Here is a 25,557-nt window from a genome sequence, read left to right as displayed (position 1 = left end):
ATTATTAAGTTCTGTAATTTGCAAATAACGACTGAGACGTAAACATTCACACGTGAGAAGAGAAAAGTCTGGGAGTGTCAAGAGATTTGTTATCGTGATGCCAAAGCCAAACTATTTTCTTGATGATCGCCTCGTTCCGAGAATTAAACAGGTTGGTAGAGGTTTAGGGTACAATCACAAATAGAAGTGTAAGAGTAAGAGCACAATGTTCCCCTGTACTCTGTGACTTAGTAAGTGTGGTAAATCTAGAATCTAGCTCAATCTTGCAGATCTGCATGTTTTATTCACATTTGCCTTGCTGGGTTCGGTAGTAAAGTAAGACTACGAGTCAAAGTAAGCCTCATACTGCCCTAGCCCTATTTCAAGCTCCCCTAAAACTACTCTATCTGCACACAAGACAGTTCACTCTGTCTCAAGTAACTTTGGACTTGAAACAGGCTTAACAGGTCCAGAGGAAAAAACGACTAAAAATATTACTCTGCAAACAAAGCCAGTGCAATATGGCAGTAAGCTGTGAACATTTGAAAAGATATTTTCAGTGATGGTAAATGGTCCAGGCACCAAATTCTAGATCAGCCGCTTTAAGCCATCTGCAGCGCAACACATAAGATCATTATGATGGGGCTAGGGTAGCTAGGGTATTAGAAGTTTAAATGCTCCTTTTTCACAGGTAACTCGATAACTTGTCGTCTCCTTACATATTTTTGCTTTGGGAAGTCAGCTTTTAACCCACTTTGAAAAATACACAACATGCAATTTCAGCAAGGAAAATCTGCAAGAAGCATTGTATTGTTTTGGTGCTGACAGAAGTCGAAAACCCGTGGATGAACTGATTAATTGGAAGATCACTCTGCTCAATGATTAAAGTTACTATTTTTCAGTAGCTTTCTTTCATGCTAAAACTACCAATTTGATGTCTAGTGTTGGTTTGCACAATTAACACATCATATGAATAGACATAGCATGGAAAGTTCTGACCTTTGGGGGGAAAAAGGTAATTATCGATTTGGAGCATTAGCTTCATAGTGAACAGAAAAGAAGTAAGAAATAATGCTGAGACGATATATTTATGCAAATTTTGTAACATAGGTATGTCTGTGCAGAGAAGTGTGTTATTTAGAGGGGTTGCAGTATTTAATAATCTGATTCTATAGGCTGTTGAGTGGAAACACTTTTGAGTTTCTGAATTAGGAACTTGTGCTTTTTAAAAAGCTTATAAATTTATTATGTATTGCTTTTCAATTGTGCTGCTGTTGTCCACTTGACCACCACGCCTGAAAATTTCAAGAGTTCTCCTGATATCTTGGGTGTTGGTCTGTTATCACCTGCCAGAACAAAAAGTGGGAATTTGATCAAAATATGTGTTATCATAATGAATGAGTGTATGCCTTATTGCTCAAGTATGCATCCTTTTTTTGCAGTTAACCTGAATTTTTTTTCTTTTTAGGTCATCAAGGCACACAATGGAAGAATCAGTGTAGGAAGAGTTGCAGAAGAGCTTCAGTCCCAACACAGGTGATTTAAGTCATCATTACAGTTTTGAAAGTAGTCTCTTTGCTAACTTTCTTTTGAGTTTTCAATGTTGTTGAATAAAGTTGTAATGCTTTTTACAGGCTGTAATTATAGTCTCTTTATTACTTTATCTATTTGATGAGAAGGATTCAGGCGGTAACATGATGTCTTTGTCTGATCTTACACTTCCTCAAAACGAGTGTCACATTATATGCACTCCTCACACTATGAATATAACATTGAACTGTGCACTGTTCAGAAAGTAAAACGGTTTATTTAAAAAAAAAAATTTTATGTCAGAAATTTTTCAGAGCTCTCTCTCCTCTTTTTTTCTTCATTCCACTAATCCACTTCTAGATCTCAGGGTTAATCAACTGCTGGTTCTTCAACATTTTGCGTTACTGATTTTACGTATGCGACTGTTTTTCCTTTGTTGTAGGGTTCCTTGGCTTCAGACAGCCACATTTTGATTTCAGAGCACTCTTGGTGTTTTTATACTGACTAGAATATTTTCAGTTTTGGTAGGAATTAATTTCGAATTTGCTCATGCGTCGGGTAAAGCCTATTTTTTAATGAATTTTAGTACCACCCAGGGTTGGTAATTTAAAAAAATTTTTAAAATCGATTTTTAAAATTTAAATCAGATTTTTTAAATTTAAACCAGATTTTTTTAAAAAAATTTATTTTTAAAAAAATGTCGACTCAGTTTGGGATTTTTGGACGCTAAAAGTATGTTCTTTTAGTGCAAAATGCATTGTCTTTATTTTAACTAATGATTAATTTAAGCAACTGCAAATTTTTTAGAAAGCCTTAATCTGCTATATCAGTGAATTATGGCTACAGACAAAAAATGAAGAAAATGTCAGTCTAAAAGGAAGGGGGGGAGGGGGTAATTATGCATAGATAAACTTGCATTTTAATACAGTGTGTGTGTGTGTGCCCGCTTGTGTTTGTCTAAAAAGAAAAAGAAAATGCTAATTTCAATTATGAAAAAAAAGTAAATTGAATACTGTATTATTATACAGTGACAGGGGGAAAGCAGACTTTAAAGCATGATATTAGTCTACTAAACCTTATATTTTTTATAAAACCAAGGAAAGGAATTCTGAATGTTTAAAGATGTAAAAACATACATTTAAAAAAAAGTGATTTACATCACTGAGTTTTATTATTTTTAAATCAACTGATTTAAATCGACCTGATTTAAATCAACCCAAACCTCATTTCAGTTAGGAAAAAAAAGTAAATTGAATACTGTATTATTTTACAGTGACAGGGGGGAAAAGCAGACTTTTAAGCATGATTATATTAGTCTACTAAACCTATCTGTTTAATAAAACCAAGGAAAGGAATTCTGAATGTTTAAATATGTAAAAACTGAATACATTTGTTAAAAAGTGATTTAAATCACTGATTTTTATTTTTAAAATCCAAGTAGATTAAAATAGTTTTTAAAAATCAACTGATTTAAAACAACCCAGCTCTGATTTCAATTATGGAAGAAAAAAAAAATTGAATACTGTATTATTTTACAGTGAAAAGGGGGAAAGCAGACTTTTAAGCATTATTATATTAGTCTACTAAACCTTATATCTGTTTTATAAAACCAAGGAAAGGAATTCTGAATGTTGAAATATGTTAAAAACTGAATAAAAATAAATTTTTAAAAAGTGATTTAAATCACTGATTTTTATTTTTAAAAATCAGGTTGATTTAAATATTTAAAAAAACTGATTTAAATCAACCAACCCTGGTACCACCAAAGGATCTTTAACATGCGCAGCTAGCACACAGGACATGTGAGATTTTTCACCCTTATCCGAGAAGGCTAGATGTTCAATCTTACTGCCATAAAATCAGGGGCATGGTTGAAAACAGCTGTAAGGAGGTGTCAGAAGATGCAGTAGAAAGAGTCATGAGTAAAGGAGAGACATGCGGGAAGGGGAAGAGAAAATGGAGATGAAAGCAGATACAGAACTTGTCTATCAGGTTTCGAACCCAGGACCGATTGGATGAGAGGCGAAGACCATACCTTTAGACCATGAGGGGCCGAACAGAGCTGTCTGGTTTACCAACAGTAAGAATGGCTTTCTAAAATTCTGACGTGTGCCCATAGACTTTCTTGCATTCCTCACTGATAGAAATGTTTGCCTTTTTGAAACAAGTGCCATTCAAGAATAGTTCTAATCCTCCTTTGCATATTTTCCTACAAATGTCATCTTTGATATCATGGTTAATATTTCCCCAGTGCACTATCTATTGATACTGATTTTGAGTTTTAAAAAAATTACTTCCTTTTAAGTCTCTGTCTTCCATGACAGCACAGTTCATCGCAGTTCATTTCACTGTAAGTAACAAATGAACAAAGTGTTATATTGATTTTAATCACTCAAGTGTTTAGCCTCAGCTGGCTCTTTGATGGCTTCTTCTCTTTATTGCTGTTATTTCCATTTATCATGGCGCCTGCCTTGTACAGTTTATGGTCTTTATTTTTTACTGTGTAAGACTTCCACCTCATTCATACTCGAGCCTAAGTCTGTGTGTGTGTGGAGCTGCACATTGCACAAGTATACATTTTCAAATTTAAAAGGTTTGGTTGTAAATCTTGAGTACTACAGATAACTCAAATTTTAAAGAAAATGTTTTCTGTTTATGATTTGATGCTTTTTATTTATTTTTCAACAGTATATATGCAAGAAAGAAGAAAAATGCTTTCCTGAAGTCAGTGGAAAAAGGTATTGTGTATCTTTGTTTTATCTCCTTTAGTACTGACAGTCAATTTCCATTAAGATTTAACCTTATCTTTTGTGAGGGTTATGTGGAATTTGTGCTTTGAATTCTGTTCTTAGTTTTGAGTACTTTGTAGACTGTCAAAGCTTAGAGTGCATGGTCATACATGTACATTAATATGTATTGCCTGCTTTGGGTTGATATGACACAGATTGCAAATTGATTAAAGAGATAGGAGGACCCTACCCTTTTCGTTAAAAAGAAAAGTTGTCAAATATTGTACTGTCTTGTGCCAAAGAGAGCCTTTTGAAAAAATAAGATCAAATATGTTATGGTAAAAGTTCTTATTTTGGTCTGCATTCTTTGCAGGATTTTCTTTTGCTGCTAAAGAGTTGGAGAAAGAAGGCATTTTTGTCTCAAAGGGAGATGATGCAAGGTAATGTGTATCCTATATTTTTCTTTTTGCTATATGGTGGTATTGAGTTTTAAAGTATGTTTATCTGCAGTTGGACCTGCTCAAATGACCACCTGTCCAAGACAATCATGTGCACAAACAGCAACTCCCCCCCCCCTTTCCACCTTTGTTGTTTGTTTTTTTTGTTTCTTTTTAATTATGACACTTTCAAAGAAAATCACAGAAGTGGTTGGAGGGCACCACTGGTAGGTCCTGCTTTTTTACTCTCCCTCCATTGTCTCAGTCTGTCTTGATTTTTCCCAGCACTAAATTACCATCTTTGTTTCGATGTGCTTCTCATACTCAAAACAAACAAACAAGAAGACCACCTGTCTGAGATGACCACTTCTCTTCTCAACAGTGGGTGGTCATCTTGGACAGGCTTGATGTTTTGATTTTCTTGTGTTTGGTCCGTGGATTTCTCCTTTGTTTCTCTCTCTCTCTTTCTCTCTCTCTTTCTCTCTCTCTCTCTCTCTCTCTCTCTCTCTCTTTCTGTCTGTCTCTCTCTCTCTCTCTCTCTCTCTCTCTCTCTCTCTCTCTCTCTCTCTCTCCCTCTCTCTCTTTCTCACATTCTCACCCCCCCTCATTCTCAATGATGTCGTCCTACCCTTATCCTTATCCCGATGTGGATCTTTTTCTCTTCTGCCCGTTCCTTACATTGTGGTGCTTTCTGTAATGTGAGCCTAGTTTTCAGAAAAAATTTAAGGTTTGTTCAAGTCTTTGTCTTTTTTTTACATAATACAATATTATCCTGTTTCATATGTTTCAGTGATGACAGTGATACAGATTCTGAGTTGGTGCAATATGAGGTATTTTAATGTCTTTTCTTTTCGTCTAATTAGTAAGTTGTCAAGAATGAACATTAAAGGGGATTTTTCAATGGTAGAGGTCACACATCCAAGATGATTTACAAAATCGGTGTTCATAACCAGATGGTGGCCATAAAACAGATTTGTTTTAAAAATGAAAAGGAACTTCTAGTAAATCAACGTAGCAGTTTAGAAGAAGAAATAATGCAGAGATGATACACAGAGTAATCTACTTCACAGAATTATGTTTTCTTTAAAGACCTAGTTGTTATGCTTTACCCCTATCATGTCTGAAATTTTTCCCTTTTTGTTGGGAAAGAAAGGTTAACAGGTTCATGATTTTTGTTTTGAATTTTAGAGAATGTTTCTGAGTGTTCTCAGAGGGTCTGCTGGGGTAATAATAGTTGTAAAGCGCCTAGAGCATGCTCTAGAGCTTGGATATGCGCTATATAAATGCAGTTATTATTATTATAAACATTTTCTTTTGGAAAAAGTTTTTAATTCAACAAAGCCTTTGTAATGCTCTAGGACTGTCTTACCTTTATTCCTTACTCCAAATCATGTATCTTTTTTTTTTCCTGACCCATGTGTGGGTGGTTGGCGGGTGCTATGGTGTGGTTTGCTTCTTCTTTCGTATGAAACATCTATCGTCCTTGACTCCCCTTCTTCTTTTTTATGTTTGTTACTTTCTTGTAACACCTTTATTCTTCTGGCGCTCATATGACCTTATGCAGTTGAGAGCACCGTGAAACCTCTACTAAAACTAAAAAACTGACCCATGTTGTCAACCAAATTTAGAATGCGCCCTGTCTTTATGATTTTACCGTATTATTCTTTTTTTTTTCATTTCTTGAATATGATTTCTATTTTTTTGTTCATGCTGTTTTGTTTGTTTGTTTTTTATTCCTTTTCTGCTGAAACCAGGATAAGAACATAATGAACAGCATGATCACCAGCATGTACAGACAGAATACTCCTGGGGCTGGGTCTCCCATGGCTAGAGAAAGTGCATCCCAGCAGACTCCGACAAAGAAACACGTGCAGAATGGGCAGGCAACTGGGTCTGATGCTTCTCGCAGTGGCACGCCCCAGAGTTGGTTTATTGACCGAGGGAAGGACGGGTCGGCCAAAAAGCCAAGTCAGAGTGACCAAAAGGAAGGACAGTCTGAGGTGGAGAGGGGGCGAGAAAGTCAACAGGTAAGTGAAAGCTAATGCACATGTTATGATTAAGATACTGACAAAGATGTGAACATTTTTTTGTTTATGCATCAGCTTACCTCCAATTAGTTACTTCAAATGATGCATACTTTTCCGAAAAAAATAAATTATTTTGAAATTCCCTTTTTTGTCTGCCTATTGTTTAGCAGGATCATGAACATTTCGCTCATTCTGAATAATAAGATGTATGGCTGAGTTAGAATTTCTCCAATCGTTTTCCAGTGTATTCAGCCTTTTTGATAATCAAAGGCCTCTTGGAACTGTTTCAAGATGCTTTTGTATAGGGTTGCTTCGTATATTGGCAAATCTTGTTACCGGTCTATGAGGGGTAGAGGGAGAAAGAGTAAAAATGGTTTTTAACTTTTTCTTCATCCTCTGCCTTCAAGTAAGATTTGATTTTTGAGGTATGAGATAATTTCTCGTTGTTTTCCGTAGGATGAGATAGAGCCAAACAAGAAAGAACGACCCAAAAAAAGACGCAGAGACTCCCCAGAAGGCACGCGAAAGAGGAAGAAAGAGAGTAAGTAGTTGGATTTCTTTGTTTCCTTTCTTGACTACTGTCTGATTACATACTATAATATGCATTTCCGTAACTTTTCACAAATCATTATCTCTTAAATGTTTGTGTACATTAATCCCTTTATAACAAAAAAATTAATGTAGGTGTTTTAAAGCCTTCATCGACACAGTTTATAACATTTAAGAGGCGGGCTTCTGGGTCTTTTGAGAGCATCCGAGCAGAGTAAAGAGAGGTTATCATTTTTACAGATGTCTACGGATGATGGCTTTTCCTCATAATATATTAAGGCCTATCCAATTTGATTATTTAGGAGGCAGACTGCTTTGACCATGTCTGTCTAGGCTCACTTGTGCTGTGTGGGATACAGTCGAAACTGTCCAAGACGGCCACCCATTGTCAAGGGGGGAGTGGTTGTCTTAGACAGGTAAATGTCCTAGACAGTATCATTACAATATTTTTTTAATGCAAGGGGGGAAGTGAGAAGTGGTCGTTTGTACAGGTAAATGCCTTGGACAGGTGACCGTTAAAGCAGGTGTAAATATAATATTCAGCCTTGTGTATTATTGTTTGTCTGTCAGGGATGGAAATGTTCCGTAAATTTATGAAAATCCATAATTTTGATTTGCTCCTTCATTTTGCATAAGTGGGACCTGACGTCATGTCTCCTGTCTGTTCTCAGGAAGTACTGCTCTCTCATTCTTTCTTTCTTTCATTCTCTCTCTGTTCCTGTCTCTTTATCTTTCTCTATCTCCCATTCTCCCCTGTCTCTCTTTATCAACCCTCCTCCCCCCACCTCTTCTCTCTCTCTCTCTGTCCCTCTCTCTCTTTCTCTCTCTCTCTCTCTCTCTCTCTCTCTCTCTCTCTCTCTCTCTCTCTCTCTCTCTCTCTCTCTCTCTCTCTTTCTTTCTTTCTCTGTCCCAGTCTCTTTTTCTCTCTCTCTCTCTGACTTTCACTAAATGTTGGACTGATCAGTTTCCATCCCTGTGCCTGTGGTTTTCCGGAACTTCTATGTTCTCTTGCCAGATGAACTGTCTATTACCATTGTTAGTATTTTTTTTTTATAACCTCAGCATGGATTCTGTGAATGTAGAATTTTATCAAGATTATGACTTTGTTCTCAGGGCAAGTTGTTAATCCTACAACCACTTTTGCAAATGTTGGAGGAAATGAAAGTATTTTACAGGTAAGACCTTTGTAATAAATCTATAATGTACATTTAGTCATGACTATTTCATGTTTGTTTGTATGTTCTGTGGTTCCAAAATATTCTTGAAATTGTATATTTATCTTTAAAGTATTTTGCTCTTCTGCAAGTGATAATTAGATACTGAGCCTTAGGTTGGAACAGAGTTTGTAAAAGATATTTGTATGCACATTTCCATTCTGAGAGTTGAACAAGTAGAGAGGTAAGTTTTAACGTGTCAAAAGGTAAGATAAGATGGCAAGTTATTGATCTCCACAAAGAGATGAGAATAAGGATACAAGTACTTGAAGGTTCTTGCCAGTGTTGAGGACAGCGCTAAGTCAGAAAGTTTTCTGCCCTGTTGTTGTTGTTTGTTGGTCTTGATTTACAGAGTACAGAATGACTTTTTCATGTTGATGTACCTTTCTTTATCATAAAGGTCTTAGGCATGATGAAATGTGTGAGGGTTACTTACATACAGAACTTATTCAAGATGATGAAAGTTCTCTTTAACACAGTCATCTCTTAATTTTGCCCTTTTTGTGAATTTTATTATGCGATTGTACAACTTCAAAGATATACAATTAACAATCCACTACAAATACAGTGAAACAATAAACTCATACATGGAAGAGCACCATTGTCAGTCGTAGCCTTGCAGTTCCTGGTTGTAATTGTGAAATGGATACCATTTCTTCTACTATTTTGTTTTCAGCACCTTGAGGAACGTTGCCAGTTCTTGGAGTACCCGGAGCTGCTGCCAAAGATCAAAGGGGATGTTCCGAAAAGTTTCTTGTTTCATGGCCCCACTGGCTGTGGAAAGACACTTTTAGCAAATGCTATAGCAGGAGTAAGTAGGAGCCAGCTCTTTTCTTGAATGTTGATGGATGGTCTAGTATTGTCGTTCTTAGTTCTTTTCACTGCTGATATCATCTTAATCTGTCGTTTTCATAATGAGGCTGTTATTTTGCTTGCTCACTGATGTATGATTCAGCAGCAGCATCCAGAATTGGAAATGTTTGTGGTGATACTAAAATTTAAAAAAGAGAATTTTTCTTTTAAATATAGTTTGGTGAGTTAAGGGAATCTTTCAAGGTGTATGCACCAAAAGGAAGACTTTTTAACACGTGAGCCATTTCTTTTACCACTGATACTGCTTTTGTTCCTCGTTCCATTAAGTCAGGTTGAACAATAAGTCATGGTTTATAAAACATACGTTTTAGACAGTGCCAAATGCACATGGAATACAATGTCTTGTTTTGGGATGCTGTCAATTGTATCATTGTATGTCTCTAAAGTTAAGGATGATATGCTTATGGTTGCTGCTACATCCCTTCCATGTCATTGACATTACCATAATTTTATGGAACTAGATGGTTATACTAATGTATTAAACTGTCTCCCGTCTCTGTCTGTTTTAGTGTTACTGCTTTTACAATTTGCTCTCTAAATATGTTGCAGGTCCTAAAAGGGGTAAGACCTGTGTTAATTAATTCATAAGCTGAATTTGTCAGACCCTTTCCACCTTCCTGACACAAAAAGTTTGGTCAGTCGTTCAGAGTATAATGTTGAATCAGCTCAGATAGCCAGCTGTCCAAGACAATCACCTGTACAAACAACCGTTTCCCACTTCTCTGCTTGTGATTTGTCTATGTTATAATGACACTGTTCTAGATGTGCACCTGTCTAAGGTTTCTCCTAGACAATGAATGGCTGTCTTGGACTATTGTGACTATACATAGTAAAGAGGTATATTTTCATTCTAATGTTATTATTTCTGTAAGTCTCAGTGTAAATGTCATTTTGTTTTTTTACAGGAATACAAACTGCCATTGCTTGGCATGACGGCCACAGAGCTGGTGGGCGGGATCTCTGGAGACTCAGAGGCTAATATAAGGGAGCTGTTTCAACAGGCAGCGGTAATCTCATGTGTTTGTGTGTTGAGAGTTGTAGGACTTTTAAAAAGATTTCTTGTCTATGTTCCCTTTTCTCCCAATGTAATTTATTATTATTAATATGTTCCCTTGATGTGGTGATATGTGGTTCCATATGAGATTGGGGTATGAGAAGGAGATGATCAGTGTGAGGAAGTTGGGATAACGAGACCCAGCCCGTTCTCCTGACCATAATTTTGAATTTCTATTTTTGCTTTGTCCTTTGACTAGTTTTTACTTAGTTTTCAGTATTCATCAAATTGAATGCCTAAGTCAATTTCAGTATTTTCGTAGCAAACAGAAACAGATATTCCTTCATTTGAATGAATACCAACCGATGCCATTTAAAAGTGTTATCTCTTTCACTAACATGTACATGTATAAGTTGAAAGAGATGTTTGAAAAATGTTTTATTCGGTGCAAAGCCCATACTTCACTGTACGAGATTTTATTTTTGCTTTTAAGAAGCAATGTCTACATACTTTAAAAATTTGAAAAGTATTTTTTATTTTGCTTTTGATTTGTGTTTGAACAGGAGTTGGCCCCATGTGTCCTCTTTGTTGATGATGTCGATGCCATAGCAACCAAGCGAGAAATAGCGACAAAGGGGATGGAAAGTCGAGTCGTTACACAATTAGCCAACAGCATGGATGGTAACCATTTTTTTCCCATTTCTATAGCCAGTTTGAAATAGTGAAAAGTAAAATTTGATTAATTAATTTTCATATTGATGCATCAATGTATGCTTTACAGGCATTCTCATACCTAGGTGTACCATTGCTTCTCTTCATATTGTAGCGATTCTTTGCTAAAATTAAGATGTATGTCTCAGAAACACAGTACTTCTACTTTGTTTGTTGTTGGGGTAAAAGAATTTGTAAATTTTGGGAAAGGGATAAAAAAATTTACAAGGGAACACATAAGGAACATGAATGTTTTACTTCTATGATTTGAATTTTGAGACTGACAATCATATCTGGACTAGTACCTCATGGACTTACAGATGCTACAAAATTTTCATCCCTTCGCATGTTAGAGGCTCTCTTCATTAGGATGATATATTATGTTTCCTACAAATCAGAGTTACGTGGGAAGAATCTACCTGTCCTAATGATTTGTGCCACAAATCGACCCAATTCTTTGGATGAAGCGTTCAGGAGAACGGGGCGGTTTGACATCGAGTATGCCATGAGGTTTCCCAACAGAGATGCCAGGAAAAGGTATGTTGTAGATTGTGGTGCTCTTCTGCATTTCAGAAAAGCAAAAATTTGTTAAATACTTGTTTCTTTTCTGCAAAGTATAGGTGCTGTGTGGGTTTTCTTGCTTTTCAGCACAAATTGGCATCATGTTGCAATGTCTTGACATTCATTAAGATGCTAAACTGCTTGGCTTGTACCAGTCAAATACTGAAAGAAATAATGAAAATAGTGAAAGAAATGTGCATAATTAGCTGTCAAATTTTGTGAAGTAATTAACGTTGACAAATTATGTCTGCCTTATTTTTCAAACCCTCATGAAACTGTCATTTCAGTTCACAGGGACTTTGCTTCTTCACACATTTGAGGTTACTTTGCAAAATATTCAAGCAGCAAATTTGTAATTTGCCCATCAAATTTTGGGGGCTTAGTATGGAGATGATCATGTTCCATTTTTAAAGCATCTTTCTCTTTTCCACAGCATTCTGGAAGCTCTGTGCCAGGGTGTCCTACTCTCGGATAATGTGTCATTGTCAGAGATAGCTGACCTGACCCCAGGTTATGTGGGTTGTGACCTCAAGACGCTCATCTCCATCACAAATGCCTGTGCTCTAAACAGAATTATCTCAGACCTCAAGAAGGAGGGAAAGGCTTTGGTTCCTGAAACACCCAGCAGTGAGGGAGAGGCGGGTAAGAAGCTCCTCAGCTCTTTCTTCCTACCAGAATTTAAAGATAATAAGGTGTATCTGTTTCTCTCAGATCTTGTCAAATTCCACCTTTGTGCCTTATTGCCTGGTTGTGTTTTTTCATACTTTTGTTCTCCTGGGGGGGGGGGGGATGTTGGCTTTTTTTTTCACTTGAGTATAGTATACAGGTCTGGGTTTCTGGTTCATGGTTGAAACACTCTGCCACATCTCTGCCGTCGTAAGGGAAAACGACGAATGGTCACAATTTTTCGATTTTGGTATTTTTATATATTTCATAGAGTATTTAATTCTGCATCTGATGGTGTAAAAAATTTTGTCATATCCAAATCCTTTGTTGCGTAATTGAAAGTTCGTCGTTTTCCCGTACACTGGCGAGCTCCGAGCCAGAGCTCAGTGTAAGGGAGAACGACGAATGGTCGATCGGTCAAGGATCACTGCTCTTTCGGCATTGTCCCCTGGTCTCTGCCGTTGGGCAAATTCGGCTTGGGCGACGAATGACAATTGATCACTGTTGCGTCAGTACAAACATACTAAGTTTTTTGCAAACAAATATACCACCACCCCCTCCCCCACAGTAGAATCGACCAGGGTTATAAGAATGTATCACTTAGTGTGTCTTTCTGTCTGTCTTCCCGTATTAGCCCTATGCTGATGGTGTGAATTGACAAAAACAGGCAGGAGAGAGGGGAAAACGGATGGGAACAGAGGGTGGGGATGGGAGGGTCAAAAAAGTATTCAGGGAGAAATTTATTAGCACTGCATATTAGTGTCCGCCAGATGTTCACAGACTAACGTCATGTTACTTTGCTGTTCAGTCATTTGACATCCCAAATCCCAACGATGGTTATAGTGCCGCAATTTGTCTAGCACGTGTCACTGGTCGACATCATTATAGAATTACCAAGCAATTAATGACACTGCGTTATGAGAGTAAATTTCTTAGTCCAACTTAAAAAGTGGAGGTATTGTGGCGACACTTAGTCTTGCTTTACGATTTTTTATGACTTGATGGACGTTGCAATCGAGCATAATAATGTCTTGCAGATTCAAACTGTCCTTGTCGATCTCTACTTTGTGGTATGTTTTCCGATCCGATCAACTGAATCCTTTAATAAATACAAAGCGTCGCATTACCTCTCCTGAAAGCGTTTGTGAAACAGTCTTGTCAGATTGTTACAGTTCTTACATGAAAGTTTGACTTTGCAATGATCTGATCGTATTATTGACATTGTAACATTGTTGATTCCTTTGGTCGTGCAGGGAAAATTTTGCAATTGGCGAAAATAAAAGTAAAATTCGCTTCGGAAGAGAATACAATAGAGAGATATCATGAAAACCAAACTTTGGTTCCGAATGAGACAGTTTTAAATCAAGCTGTTGAAAATGTGTGCACATCTGATTGTACACTGACTGCGTAGTATTTAACCAAGCGAGGAAGGGAAAAGAATGGCCTTTACCGAGTTACAGTTGGGATATAACAAACACCTAACTTTATACGTATAATAGCTAATTTGTATGTGTCTTATTTTTATTTGTAGTAACCAGTACACAGCTATTACTGTCATTAATGCGTCACAACTGACCATCGCCTACGCCCATAAACGTTCACGAGTGTAAATGAGAACGACGAACCGTACCATTCGTCGTTTTCGCTTACATCGCAAGGTTCACCTGCAGGTGCGCAATGTAAGGGAGAACGACGAATGTCAAATAACTTTGCTACTTTTTAACCTAAACCATTCAAACTTTAGAAACTGCTTCATGAACACCTCAATCAGATATCTGGTGAATTACAGCTTAAAAGAGTGAAAAATAGAAGAATTATAACGTGAAAACTGTTTTTGCCTCTCCTGAAAAATTTGCCTCGCTACCTGCGCAGGACCATTCGTCGTTTTCCCTTACGACGGCAGATCTACTATCCCTTCCTGGTCATGGCATGCAGTTGTTTTTTTTTCTGATTCTTCCCCCATTAAAAAATAAAATCAAGGTGTGCAGCATGTAATCTCAAAGTTTTGTTTCTACTTTCTGATTTGTTAACTTGTTTATCATAATTATAGAATTTCTAAGAAAAATTAATGGTCCTCAAATTATTAACGTATTTGTAACAAAGTGCCAATGTAGGTGTTACACAAGTGTCCACTTTCTTCCAAACTTGTTTGCATATACAGTTGACATTTTCAAAGACGGCCAACCATTGTCAAAGAGAAAGGCGGTTGTCTTAGACAGGTGAACATCCGGGACAGTGTCATTATATGCAGAAAAAATGCAAAGGGGGAGTGTGGCATGGCCATTTGTGCTTGTGATTGTCTTAGACAGGTGGCCGTTAGAGCAGGTTTGACTGCATATTAGCAATTTCTTCAGATTCTATGGCACATACAGCATTAACTGAGTCTTTTACCAAGATATACGGTTGCTTTACTCTAAGTACACTAACACACAGTGAACGACACTGCTGTCAAGTTTTGCAGTAGTCATATCTTAATTTTCAGATAATTAATTTGTCTGCTTCCGAACAGGAATGTTGGGAAAAAAACAACTCAGTGCATTATTTGTCGTTGTTTCTATTTTGTTGACAGAATGCAAGAGGCAAAAGCTGATGTTCACCCCAGAGGAGGTGGAGAATTTTGAAGTGAAACTTACCAAGTCAGATTTTCAAGTAAGGATGTTGTTACTTTATTTGGGGTTTGGTTTATTTTATACTGGGAAGAATTTTGTCAACTTTGTATGTACTATGCAGATACCGTCCATCTTATTACATCCCAGGTGGTTAATGATTTATAGCTCAGTTGATATTGGTCCTGACTTTTAAGTGTTGAAACTCATACAATACCCAAATTTTCTCTGATGTTGTTATTCAAACTTTTTTGTCATAGAGATTTCAAAGTGGGTGGTGGGTGGGTACTCTGGTGTGATTTGCTTCTTTCCTTTCAAACATTTGCCATCCCTATCTCTCCTTTTTTTTTGGAATTTGCTATGCTCTTGTAACACCTCTAAAATTCGGCTCTTATATGACTTAATTGTATTGCAAGTGCCGTGAAACTCTTAAAAACCAAAACAAACAAGAGGATATCCACCAGCATATAACATTCTTAGGCTGTTTTGGCATACGCTTGTTTTTATTACTTGTTTTTTATTACTTTGAAATGTTGTCAAATATTTTTATTCAGAAAGCTATGACGGAGGTCAAACCTACTGCCAAGCAAGAAGATGTCACTCTCGTTCCCAACACGACGTGGGATGACATTGGTGGCTTAGACAGCATTAGGAAGAAGCTCAACCTTTGCATCATGGTGAGTTTATGCTTTCTTCTTTTCAAATTTTACTTTTTTGCATTGAGGAGGCACTGTAAAAAATTTTGGGTAATCTTGAATGCATGTTGAATGAATGCAGTGCTTTTGTTTTAGTTTAATACCCTTCACATCAAAGTTGTTTTATACATTTTATGATAATTTATGCATTTTAAGATAATGGTTTCAGAAACTTTATTTAAAAAAGTATGGAGCTATTTAAGAAAGAAAATTTATCTTAGACTTGTAATAATCTAGTCGTGATCGAATATTACATGTACAACATGCTGGAGTGCTATTTGTCTCTTGTTGAATAGAAATGTGAGTGTGCCTGGTGAAAGGTACCTAAAGACGCATTTGTTCAAACCGAGATATCGGGCTTCAAAGGTCAAAAATAGAATTTTTGACAAAAACTTAGTTCCATTAAAAATGGATTCTTTAGTCATTAATATATAGATATTTACAAGGACTTGAGTTTCTTTTACTTTAAAATAGATTTTGAAAGATTTTTTTAAACCCGAGGTATCCCCAAAAATGCGTGACAAAATCGATTTTTTGAGTTAACACCGCAGATGGTTTCTCTTGTCCATTCATAAAGTCGACCCAATCACAATGCTTATCAAAATTTAGGTCAATCTCTCCCCTCTCTAATGGTGGGTAGTACGCATGAATATCTAGAACATGTAAACAAAGCAAAACTGCACATCCACACCCTTTCGTTATTTTTTAGACCAAACTTGTATGGCCTTTTTCTGCCTCTATTTCTTGAAAATTCTTGCTCTTGGTGGTGGTGAATTTGTTTTGAAGATGTAATGGGGACTCTCGTGGCCTAGAGGTTAAGGTGTTGGTCTCTCATTCAAAGGTTCGGGGTTCGAATCTGGGTAGCGACCGAAAAATTTTCTTTTCTAAAATTGTCTCCTTTCACCTCCTTTCCTGCTCTCTAGCAATTTTCTTTCGTCTGCTTTCATCTCCTCTTTCTGCCCCACCCCCTCAACTCCTTTGCCCCCTACTCTGGGCTCCTGACTCTTTCTGCAGCCTTTCTACTGCTACTCCTTGACTCCTTCTTACAGCTGTCTTTCTGCCACACCCCTGATCTTCTGTTAGGAAAGATCTACACCTAGCCTTCTTGGACAAATGCGAAAATCTTGGAGGGCCCGTGTGCAAGTTGCGCACGTTAAAGATCCCTTGGTGGTCTAAAATTGATAAGAGTAGGCTTCGGCTGCCACCCGGGCAAAATTCAAAATTTCCTACCAACTAAAAGTATTGGGTGTGTCCCGCGCGCTCATATGACCTTATGCAGTTGTGAGCACCGTAAAACACTTACCAAAAAAAAAAGAAAGAAGATGTAATATAAACACTTTGAAGCTGTTGTTATATCTTAGCTGCTTTTTAAAGTTGGTTTGTGAGTAGCGAATGTGTTGTCAGGTCATCTCGAAACGTAGTTCTGTCTATTTGAAGCAGAAACAAAGCGGAAACTTTAAAGCCGCTTTTCTCAAAACTTTGTTTCCGTAGCCTGCCTTACAAAACCATCCATATCTCAAAAACTACTGAAGATATCTTAAAAATTCAAAAAACTTATTGTTCAGAAATGATCTCTGTCCATGAAAATGCAAAAAAAGCGGGATTCTTCAAAATGCGTCATTTGGTACCTTTCACCAGGCACATACACAAATGGTTAAATAGAAGTGGATTGACACGTCAGGGGAGATTATGTAATTTTATCGGTGGCCTTATTTGAAGGCTGTACAAGACTAGCATGTATCCTTAATTTAGATTTCACATCTCTGCTGTCAAAAACAGTGCAAGTGGAGCTTCACTATAGTCTAAGCTGGATTTTTACGTTTACTTATTTCTTGGATGTTCTTTCTTTGAAACACATTTGAAAGGCTTCAATCATGTCATTGTGTTTCCTGTCTCCCAGGAGAGAACGAAGCGTCCGGAGCTGTACCAGGCCATTGGGATGACGTCGGCTGCTGGTGTGTTGTTGGTGGGACCTCCAGGCTGTGGGAAAACTTCAGTTGCTCGGGTGAGTGCAAGAACAGGGTCATGGTGCAGGCTAGATTATCTTGTTTTTGTTTTGTTTGTTTTTTTTGTTTGATAAGCTGCCAGAACTAAGTTCACTTTGATGTGATAGGGATAAGTGCTGCGTTCAGCTTTATTGATATACATGGATTAATTACTTTTTCTCTTTAATATCCTAGCTGTTATTGTGTTGAACAGGGTTTTTAGTTCATACCCTCCCATGTCATATTCCGGTTAGGCTATGTCCAACATTTTATTTTTCTTAAAAAAAGATTTGCTCTATTCCTTCAAAGAAAGTCACACACACGAGGTTGTGTGGTAGAATAATAATTTGTTCAGATGTTTTACAGAAATATAATCTACGATGATCCTATAGTCAGCACAAAAAAAGACTCAATCTTTTGTTTATTTCCTCAGGCTGTTGCGAACGAAGCAGGCATAAACTTTTTGTACATCAAAGGAGCGGAGCTCCTAAACAAAGTGAGTGAAAATGTGTAAATATAATATGATGGGGGAGAAAAAAAAAGAAAATGAATGAGAACTTAATTTTCTTTTTCTTTTTTTTTTTTTTTTTCTCGTGTTACTGGGAGACTGAAGTGTCTCAAAACAGTGAGTTTCATGATGTCACAGAGATTTTGAGAGGCAGGTCCTGAAGTTTGTCATGAAAAGTGGCATTGAATTAGTAGTTACTGATCGTGTCATTGGTCAAAGTGACTTTAAAGGCAAGGGGTAGAGGTGTGTGTGGGGTGGGTTTTTTTTATATTTCTAGAGGTCTAGCGTTTGCTCTGAAAGCATGTATTAGCAAACCTTTATGTGTCTTATGGATATTGGGTTTATAACAATTCTTCTTATACCACTTGTGTCTTGTTCTTTACTTCTTCTCATGAAATGTGGTGGTTATTTTGTTTACACTGTCAACAACTGAGCTCAGCTCTGGTGAGTGATAAACACAAAGTAACCGCTGGGTTTGAATGAACAATGAATTTACCATGATTATTTTGTGTTAAGATATATACATTGGTTAGGAACAATCTTTATATGGCTCGGAAGATATTAAATCACCCTTGCAATGTGTTCTTTGTTTTCTTCTCACTTCCCAGTATGTTGGTGAGAGTGAGAAAAATGTGAGGGACCTCTTCAAGCGTGCCAGCAGTCTAGCCCCTTGTGTCATTTTCTTTGATGAGATCGACTCCATTTGCCCTCGGAGGTCATCTGGCAGTGATGTAAGTACTGTGTGAAAAACTTCCTCTCTGACATAGAGTTTATAAGTTGTTTCAGGAAAAGAGTCTTACATTACAGTTGAAGGTTGGTTTGTGTTGTTGTTTTTATGTTTATGTATTATTTTTTTGTTGTTTGTTTGTTTTGTAAATTGGGGTGCTGGTTTTTTTTTTCAATTTTTAGAATAGAATTTCTGGTTTGGAAGGGGGGGGGGTGTCTTTTCTGAAGTATTTTCCCACTAATGTACTCAAGGTAATAGGGATACTCTCAAAATGATGTTCCTTTCTCAACATTTTGAATTAACTTTGTCTATAGTCACAGTTTCTAAATTTCGTGATCATAAATGATTTTCTGTCAGTAATGTAAAAGCATCACTGGTAGGTTGTTTTTATATTTTCTGTCCTTTTCTAATATTTATGTAGTAGTATTTTGCTATATCTGACATCCTTCTTGCTTTCCTCAAACATGTAGTGTTGATAATACTGTAAGACTTCCAACTTTCTTTTTTCCCTTTGAGCCTTCTCCCTCAAAGCCTAAATTCTCAGGCATTTGGTGCACAGAAGGGTAAAGGTGATTACCCAGGCAAATGTACCCAGGCAAACTCTCATGGCCACTAAGTTTGTCCACTCATGCAAGCAATAAACTAACGTTTAATTAGTGTTAATCACTGATAACCTTCTTTTTCATTTCATCCTTTTTTTTTTTTTTTAGGAGAACTCAACTAGTCGTGTGACAAATCAGCTCTTACTGGAAATGTCTGGTTTGGAGCAGAGGACTGAGGTCTATGTAATTGCAGCTACGAACAGACTTGGTAAGAACATCTCTTTACAGTGATATGTTTTAGAAAGTGAGGACTAAAAGAGTGTTGATCATGGTTGTCACAGCAGATGGAAGGAAAAAATTGATGCAAAGATGGGCTTTTTAGTCATCCATTGCAGTGATAGATCAAGAATAAATTGCTCACATCATTTCATTAAATGGCTGGTGGGAAAAGGACCAAAATAATATTGGAATTTTGAGAATGTCCGATCAGAGAAGTGGATGACGAAACGGGATTGTAATGTAGAGTTCTGCTCTGGCACTTGATGAAAAAGACGATTGCAGTGGCACTAGTTACTTTTTAATTTGCAGTGCTGAAAATGATGCGGCTGTCTCTTTGCCACACATATCTAGCATTTTTCCTGCAACTTCTCTCTAAATGTCAGTATAGGAAATGACATCTCATTTTTTCACCTTTATCTATATCTCAAACACATGTGATGTGACCTACACCTACATTTTTTCAAAAGCACATGCAATTTTTCTTGAACAAAGCTTTCCACTGGTTATATGTTTCTACTCAGTCTTGATTTCCTGATTGTAAGTTTATAAATTTATTTTTGAGTTATTATGTTCTTTTACTTGATCTTGTGTTGTATATTGGTGCAATGTGCTTTAAACATTGCTTATTCTATTTTGCTGGTTTGTAAAAAACTTCCTGAGATAAAACTTTCAAAAATGTTTTTTTTTTTAATCAAGAGGATTTTCTTTTAATTATAAACAAGTACAGTTGAGCACAGATTTGTTTAACATATGTTCAACACATTCCTTATTGGAGTAAACTGTGTTTATGTTATCTATGCCCGACTGTACTGGGGAAAGTAATGTAAAATTGCATACTGTTCACTATTTGATTTATACTGTAATTATTCTTCTGAACTGATACGGTTTTCAGATCGTTTGGACAAGGCTTTTCTCCGACCAGGTCGTATGGATAAAATCATTTACGTGGGCCTGCCGAACTCAGGCAGCAGAGTGGAAATTCTTCACGCTCTCACCAAGGTAATTAATTGTGTGTGGATTTGTGTATGCTTGTTATGTTTAGTTGTTTGGGGGGGGAGGGGGGGGGGTTATGTTGTGTTTTGTCGGAGGGGGGAAAAGTGTGGGGGGTTTGTGTAGTAAAGTCTTTACAGAAAGAGTATATTGTACACCAAACTGATATATTTCATTTTTGTTCTGATTATGTACTGTTGGCATGTTTCTATCTCATTCACAGAACGGCACTCGGCCGAAGCTGGCTGGTGATGTCTTCCTGGACAGAATAGGCCAAGACAAGCGCTGTGATGGGTTCTCGTAAGTTTTCTTTCTTTGGTCTAAAAGTATTTATGCTAAATGTGAGTATGATAAATATGTCTGTACTGTGGATTTTGATGAAAGATAATTTTCTACTATGATGATATTGTAGACATACTGTTGGCTTGTCGCAAGCCTCTGCCAAATGTCATTTTGCTATTTAGAGTTTGTTGGAGTCTTGCACCTAGACGTTGAAATGAAGATGTTGACTTTTTTCCCCTCACAAGTGGCACATTCTTTAGCAGCAACATCTGTCTGAACAGAGCATACATCACTTTATAAAACCTAGCTTGAGCTTCACTGTGACCCCAATTTTTGCACTAGGTAATGCACATTAGAAATGAAGGGGTCACTTTTATCCGGATACATTTTATTGTAATTGTTATTTTGTAACGTTTACCCAAATATGTTTTGTGATTATTGTTATTTTGTAACTTTTACCCAAATATGTTTTATTGTAATTGCTATTTTGTAATGAAAGTCATGATTTGTTCACACGCAGTGGAGCTGATCTTGCCAATCTGTTGCAAGTGGCGCGAGAGGCCTGTCTGGAGGAGATCATCGAGTCCACAGAAGCCTCTGAGCCCTGTGTGGTGCCAGTTGTCAGCAATTCACATTTTGAGCGTGCATTTGACAGTGTCAGTGCGTCAGTAGATTCTGAGGTGAGGCATGAGGCTTTTTATCTTTTGACCTTTATCACTGTCTGGTAGTTAAATCTAAATTAGTATTAAATGTGGATTAGGGTGTCTCTGGTCTTATGGTCAGGTTGCCAGATTGATGGTCAAGAGGTCATGAGTTGGAACACATTTTTTGTTTCCCACACTTGTGCAAATTTGGTAGACCTGAGGTATACTGACTTATGTTTTTTTAGATGATCTTGTGTCATGTTGGTGTATGTTTTACTTCATGCTATATGCTGTAAGATATGATCCTGCTCTGTTGTCCTCTTAGATTGATAACGTACTTGTTTTTTGATGGGGGGAGGGGAGGAGGAAATTACCTAAATTATGAGAATTGTAGTAACACTTTTTTGGAAACAGAATTATTTTTAAAATTATGATGTGAATATCATACCTTGATAACATTTTAGATGACTGAAAAAAATTGTGTTATAAAGATTTTCAGGATGGACCACCTAAAACTGATATTTATAAAACTTTTTCTTTATTTCAACATCAGGGAAGGTGGTTTCCTTTTTCCAGAGGTTCTTTCATGATATTTTGCTTTAAAAGTATTAAGTAATGCTGCATGGCTCTACAGTGGAACTCGGATTTAACGAGCTCGGATTCAACGAGATGAGATAGATTCCCCGTTTTTTTCCTTCTTTAAAATCAATAAAAGTAACCTGGATTCAACGAGGACTTAAATCAGCGAGCTCGGATTCAACGAGGTCGCTTCCAGGGTGAACAGCCCCCGCAGACTTGGCTTTACTAATTTTTCTCCCAGAACAAACTTTATCTATTCCCAGAAACCATCCATTGCACCTGCATCATGAAACATTATTCACTTAGCCGATTGCATGCGACCAATCAGGGGCCTTTTTAAATACCAACAAGTGTGTTGTTGCCACGCATACGTATCTACTTTAGCGTGTGTCGGGGTCGGATGGGCGGCCTGCACATGTGTGGCTGTGTGTGCGTGTCGGGGAGGGGGCACTAGCGGTCCGGGAGTTGAACGTCGCATATACAAACGCGTCAGTCTTTTTTCCCCTGGCAACTGATCATTATTACAATAATAAGCTAGTCTTGGCGTAGATCTACGTAATGCATTGTGCGCTGGTCTATGGAACCAAAAGTTGCCGTATGCTCGGCTCTACACAGCAACACAACTTTTTCTTGGTAAACAATCGAGATGACACAGGCTTGTGTATTTGAACGAATCTGTCTTTTTTTTACACAGCTCATAATATGCTGGCATTTCAGGCACTACCTACCTGTGACTTCTCTTTATACATTACTTGCTCTGTGCCTGTAATTATCTACACAAAACCTCGTGTTTGCCATAACGAACACTCGGATTCAACGAGATTTAAGTTCAGGCCCAACGACCTTGTTGAATCCGAGTTCCACTGTATTTGTTTACGTGTACTCGTCTGTTCGTCATCCATCTTTTTTTGTAGGATTAATGGGAGTTCTTGTCTCCTGTATCTACTGTTTTTCTGTGTTGCTTTTATTCTTATCTGTCAGTGAATAACTGTGGTTGTTTTAAATCATCATATGTGCTACCACCATCCAGCTTTTAGGGACCGTTCACAAATGATGTCAGCTAAAATTTGGCTAAAAGTGCCCCCCTTGTCATCTTCTGTCATCTTTCCCAGCGCACCCTAGTTGACCTCAACCAAAATGTACATGTACATTTAGATAGAACTTGTACAGGATGCATTTTATATTTACACTTTTGATCTTTATTTTAAATTTTGAAATTAAAAACTATTGTTTATTAAAGATACAACAAAGAAGTACCTGAACTGTCAAATTATTTATTTACAACTTTAACTAATTTTAGGCCAAGAAAATGTGGTCTATAATATTTTTTCCCCAACCTTTTAGAGCATCAAGGTTGACACCAACTTTGTAAGGACCCCCTCCCCGTCCCCGAGCTGACATCAGTTGTGAACGGTACCTTATCAGTTTGTTGTTTAATAGTCCTTATTTTCTTCTATTTATTTCTTTGTGAATTCAGTCCAAGCGGAACTATGAAGCTGTGAGGAAGTTGCTGGAGAATAAAACGGCCAAGAAAGATATGGCGAGTCTAGAGTCAGACGCGAGAGGGGGTGATGAGGACAACTCGGGCATGGAAGTGTCATGACCTCTGCTGTCTTCGGATCATTGAGACCTGTTTTTGTGCTAGTTTTTATGGCAGGTTACTGTTACTGTTTTTGCTTCACTTCTGTTCTCAGTGTGTATGCCTTCTGTCACATACAATGTACTTTCATGCTATTTAGTCAGGTTTTTATCTCCAAGTGAGTAAAATATTTGGAATTATGTAATTGCATGAAGACATGCATCTTTTAAGCTTATAAATGAAAACTGAAACACAACAAATTTTTATGAAGTATGGTACTCTGCAGTTCAGCCAATTTTGTTTGGATCTAAGGAAGACAGACCTAACATACAATTTACAATGTACATGTATTTCATTTGTTAAAATTATTGCAATGCTAGTGATGTTGATATGAGAATTATGACTACAAATAAATAAGACATATACTAAAGAAAGAAATGTTTTCCCTTTGTTGGTTTTTAAAAATTAATTTGGGATGTTTTTTAAAATCTACCTGTATTGTCTGTACAATGAATTAACTCATGAAAATATTCAAAGTCATTCATGAGCCCCATTCACATTCCTAGTTGAGATCGTTGTTCTAATTAATCTAGTCTTTATGGAGAGACTCCATGTTGTACTTGAGCTTTCCCTCAAGGAAAAATTATTATGTTGTCAATGTTCTGGTTTCTCTATTAAATCTTAAGGTGTTGTGAACTGTTAAGGGAAAAATTGATGAGTCAAAATCAAGCATATCATATGATAAACTGCTGTTTATCTAGTAAATGCAGTTGATACAATTGGCATGGTACATACACCTACTGCTCTTTGCATTTACATTGTCAAGCTCAGAGGTTTTTTTCTCGTGGTCTAGAGGTTAAGGTGTTCACCTCTCTTTCAATAAGTCGTGGGTTTGAATCCGAATAGCGACGAAAAATTTTCTGCTTCTGTCTCCACTTTCTGCTCCTACCCCCTCACCTCCTTTGCCCTCTCCTTTGGGCTCCTGACTCTTTCTGCAGCCTTTTTACTGCTACTCCTTGGCTCTTTCTTATTGCTGTCTTTCAGACTCATCCCTGAAATTATTGTGGGAAAGATCTACACCTCTAGCCTTCTTGGACAAGGGCTAAAAATCTTAGAGGTCCTGTGTGCAAGTTGTGCTCAATTTAGAGATTCCTTGGTGGTCCAAATCGATAAGAAGAGTAGGCTTCGGCCGCCACCCGAGTAAAATTTAAAATTTCCTTCCAACTGAAAATGTTTAATGTGTCCGTGGGCTCATAATGACTCATATTGACCTTATGCAGTTGCAAGCGCCATGAAACACTTACCCCCCCAAAAAAGTTTTTTTTATAAGTTGATGCTACTCTCAGCTCTGTCAGAGGTTAGCTTATGGGTGACTAGAAGATGCAGCTAGCAGGTCCAACTTACTTGTTCTCATCTTCCTACTCGGCCTAGATCTAGGATGAAGAAGCCCTAATCCAAATGATTGTATATTATTAGAGTGAATAGGGGTGAAACATTTTTTTCAACATTTAATGAGAAAAGATGTTAATGTATAGGTCCTACTACTCTCCTTATCTTACTTGTAGTGCTATGACTAACTGAAATTTAGCTTATGAGACAAGTATGATCTGAAAAGCAAATGGCTAGTTTATTAGTAGCTTAATTTGTCAAATAGAAGGTGGCTGCATCGACACATATTGCCTCTCTGGTGCAATCAGTTGTGCATACTTGGACTTGACCTTTGCTAATTCAGCACATGTAAGGCTGCCTGCTGCCGGTACTGGGACAAAAGAAACAGCAAGTCATAAAAATGTGTGCACTTTTTGTTGTAAAATTTTGCTTGACTTTCGTTGTTTGTTTTGTTGTTGTTGTGGTTGTTGTTTTTTAAGGGG

General features: G+C 37.2%; 1 protein-coding gene across 1 annotated transcript; it reads left to right on the top strand.

Moving 5' to 3' along the window:
• LOC101863127 (nuclear valosin-containing protein-like) lies at positions 1 to 24,120 on the top strand. The gene is made up of 23 exons (XM_005106417.3): positions 1 to 151; positions 1,448 to 1,515; positions 4,198 to 4,247; positions 4,612 to 4,678; positions 5,466 to 5,505; positions 6,430 to 6,702; positions 7,159 to 7,243; positions 8,365 to 8,426; positions 9,142 to 9,276; positions 10,244 to 10,345; positions 10,896 to 11,013; positions 11,442 to 11,580; positions 12,038 to 12,246; positions 14,840 to 14,919; positions 15,431 to 15,553; positions 17,472 to 17,576; positions 17,990 to 18,052; positions 18,673 to 18,795; positions 19,502 to 19,601; positions 20,505 to 20,611; positions 20,826 to 20,902; positions 21,405 to 21,564; positions 23,585 to 24,120. Exons 1-23 carry the CDS (start codon positions 98 to 100, stop codon positions 23,708 to 23,710), a joined length of 2,466 nt encoding a protein of 821 aa, XP_005106474.1. The 5' UTR covers positions 1 to 97; the 3' UTR covers positions 23,711 to 24,120.
• Positions 24,121 to 25,557: the final 1,437 nt, after the last annotated feature.

This window comes from Aplysia californica, unplaced genomic scaffold, assembly GCF_000002075.1.
Source record: "Aplysia californica isolate F4 #8 unplaced genomic scaffold, AplCal3.0 scaffold00532, whole genome shotgun sequence".
NCBI classification, from domain to species: Eukaryota; Metazoa; Mollusca; class Gastropoda; order Aplysiida; family Aplysiidae; genus Aplysia; species Aplysia californica.
Note: the sequence above shows the minus strand (reverse complement) of the source record. Positions and strands in the feature narration are given on the sequence as shown.

Bases quoted from the DNA above. Each gene is read 5' to 3' on its own strand.
- LOC101863127 (XM_005106417.3), top strand. From the start codon at position 98: ATGCCAAAGCCAAACTATTTTCTTGATGATCGCCTCGTTCCGAGAATT. The intron at 1,516-4,197 runs GTGATTTAAGTC...ATTTTTCAACAG, and splicing joins GAGCTTCAGTCCCAACACAG to TATATATGCAAGAAAGAAGA. The intron at 11,014-11,441 runs GTAACCATTTTT...CCTACAAATCAG, and splicing joins ATTAGCCAACAGCATGGATG to AGTTACGTGGGAAGAATCTA.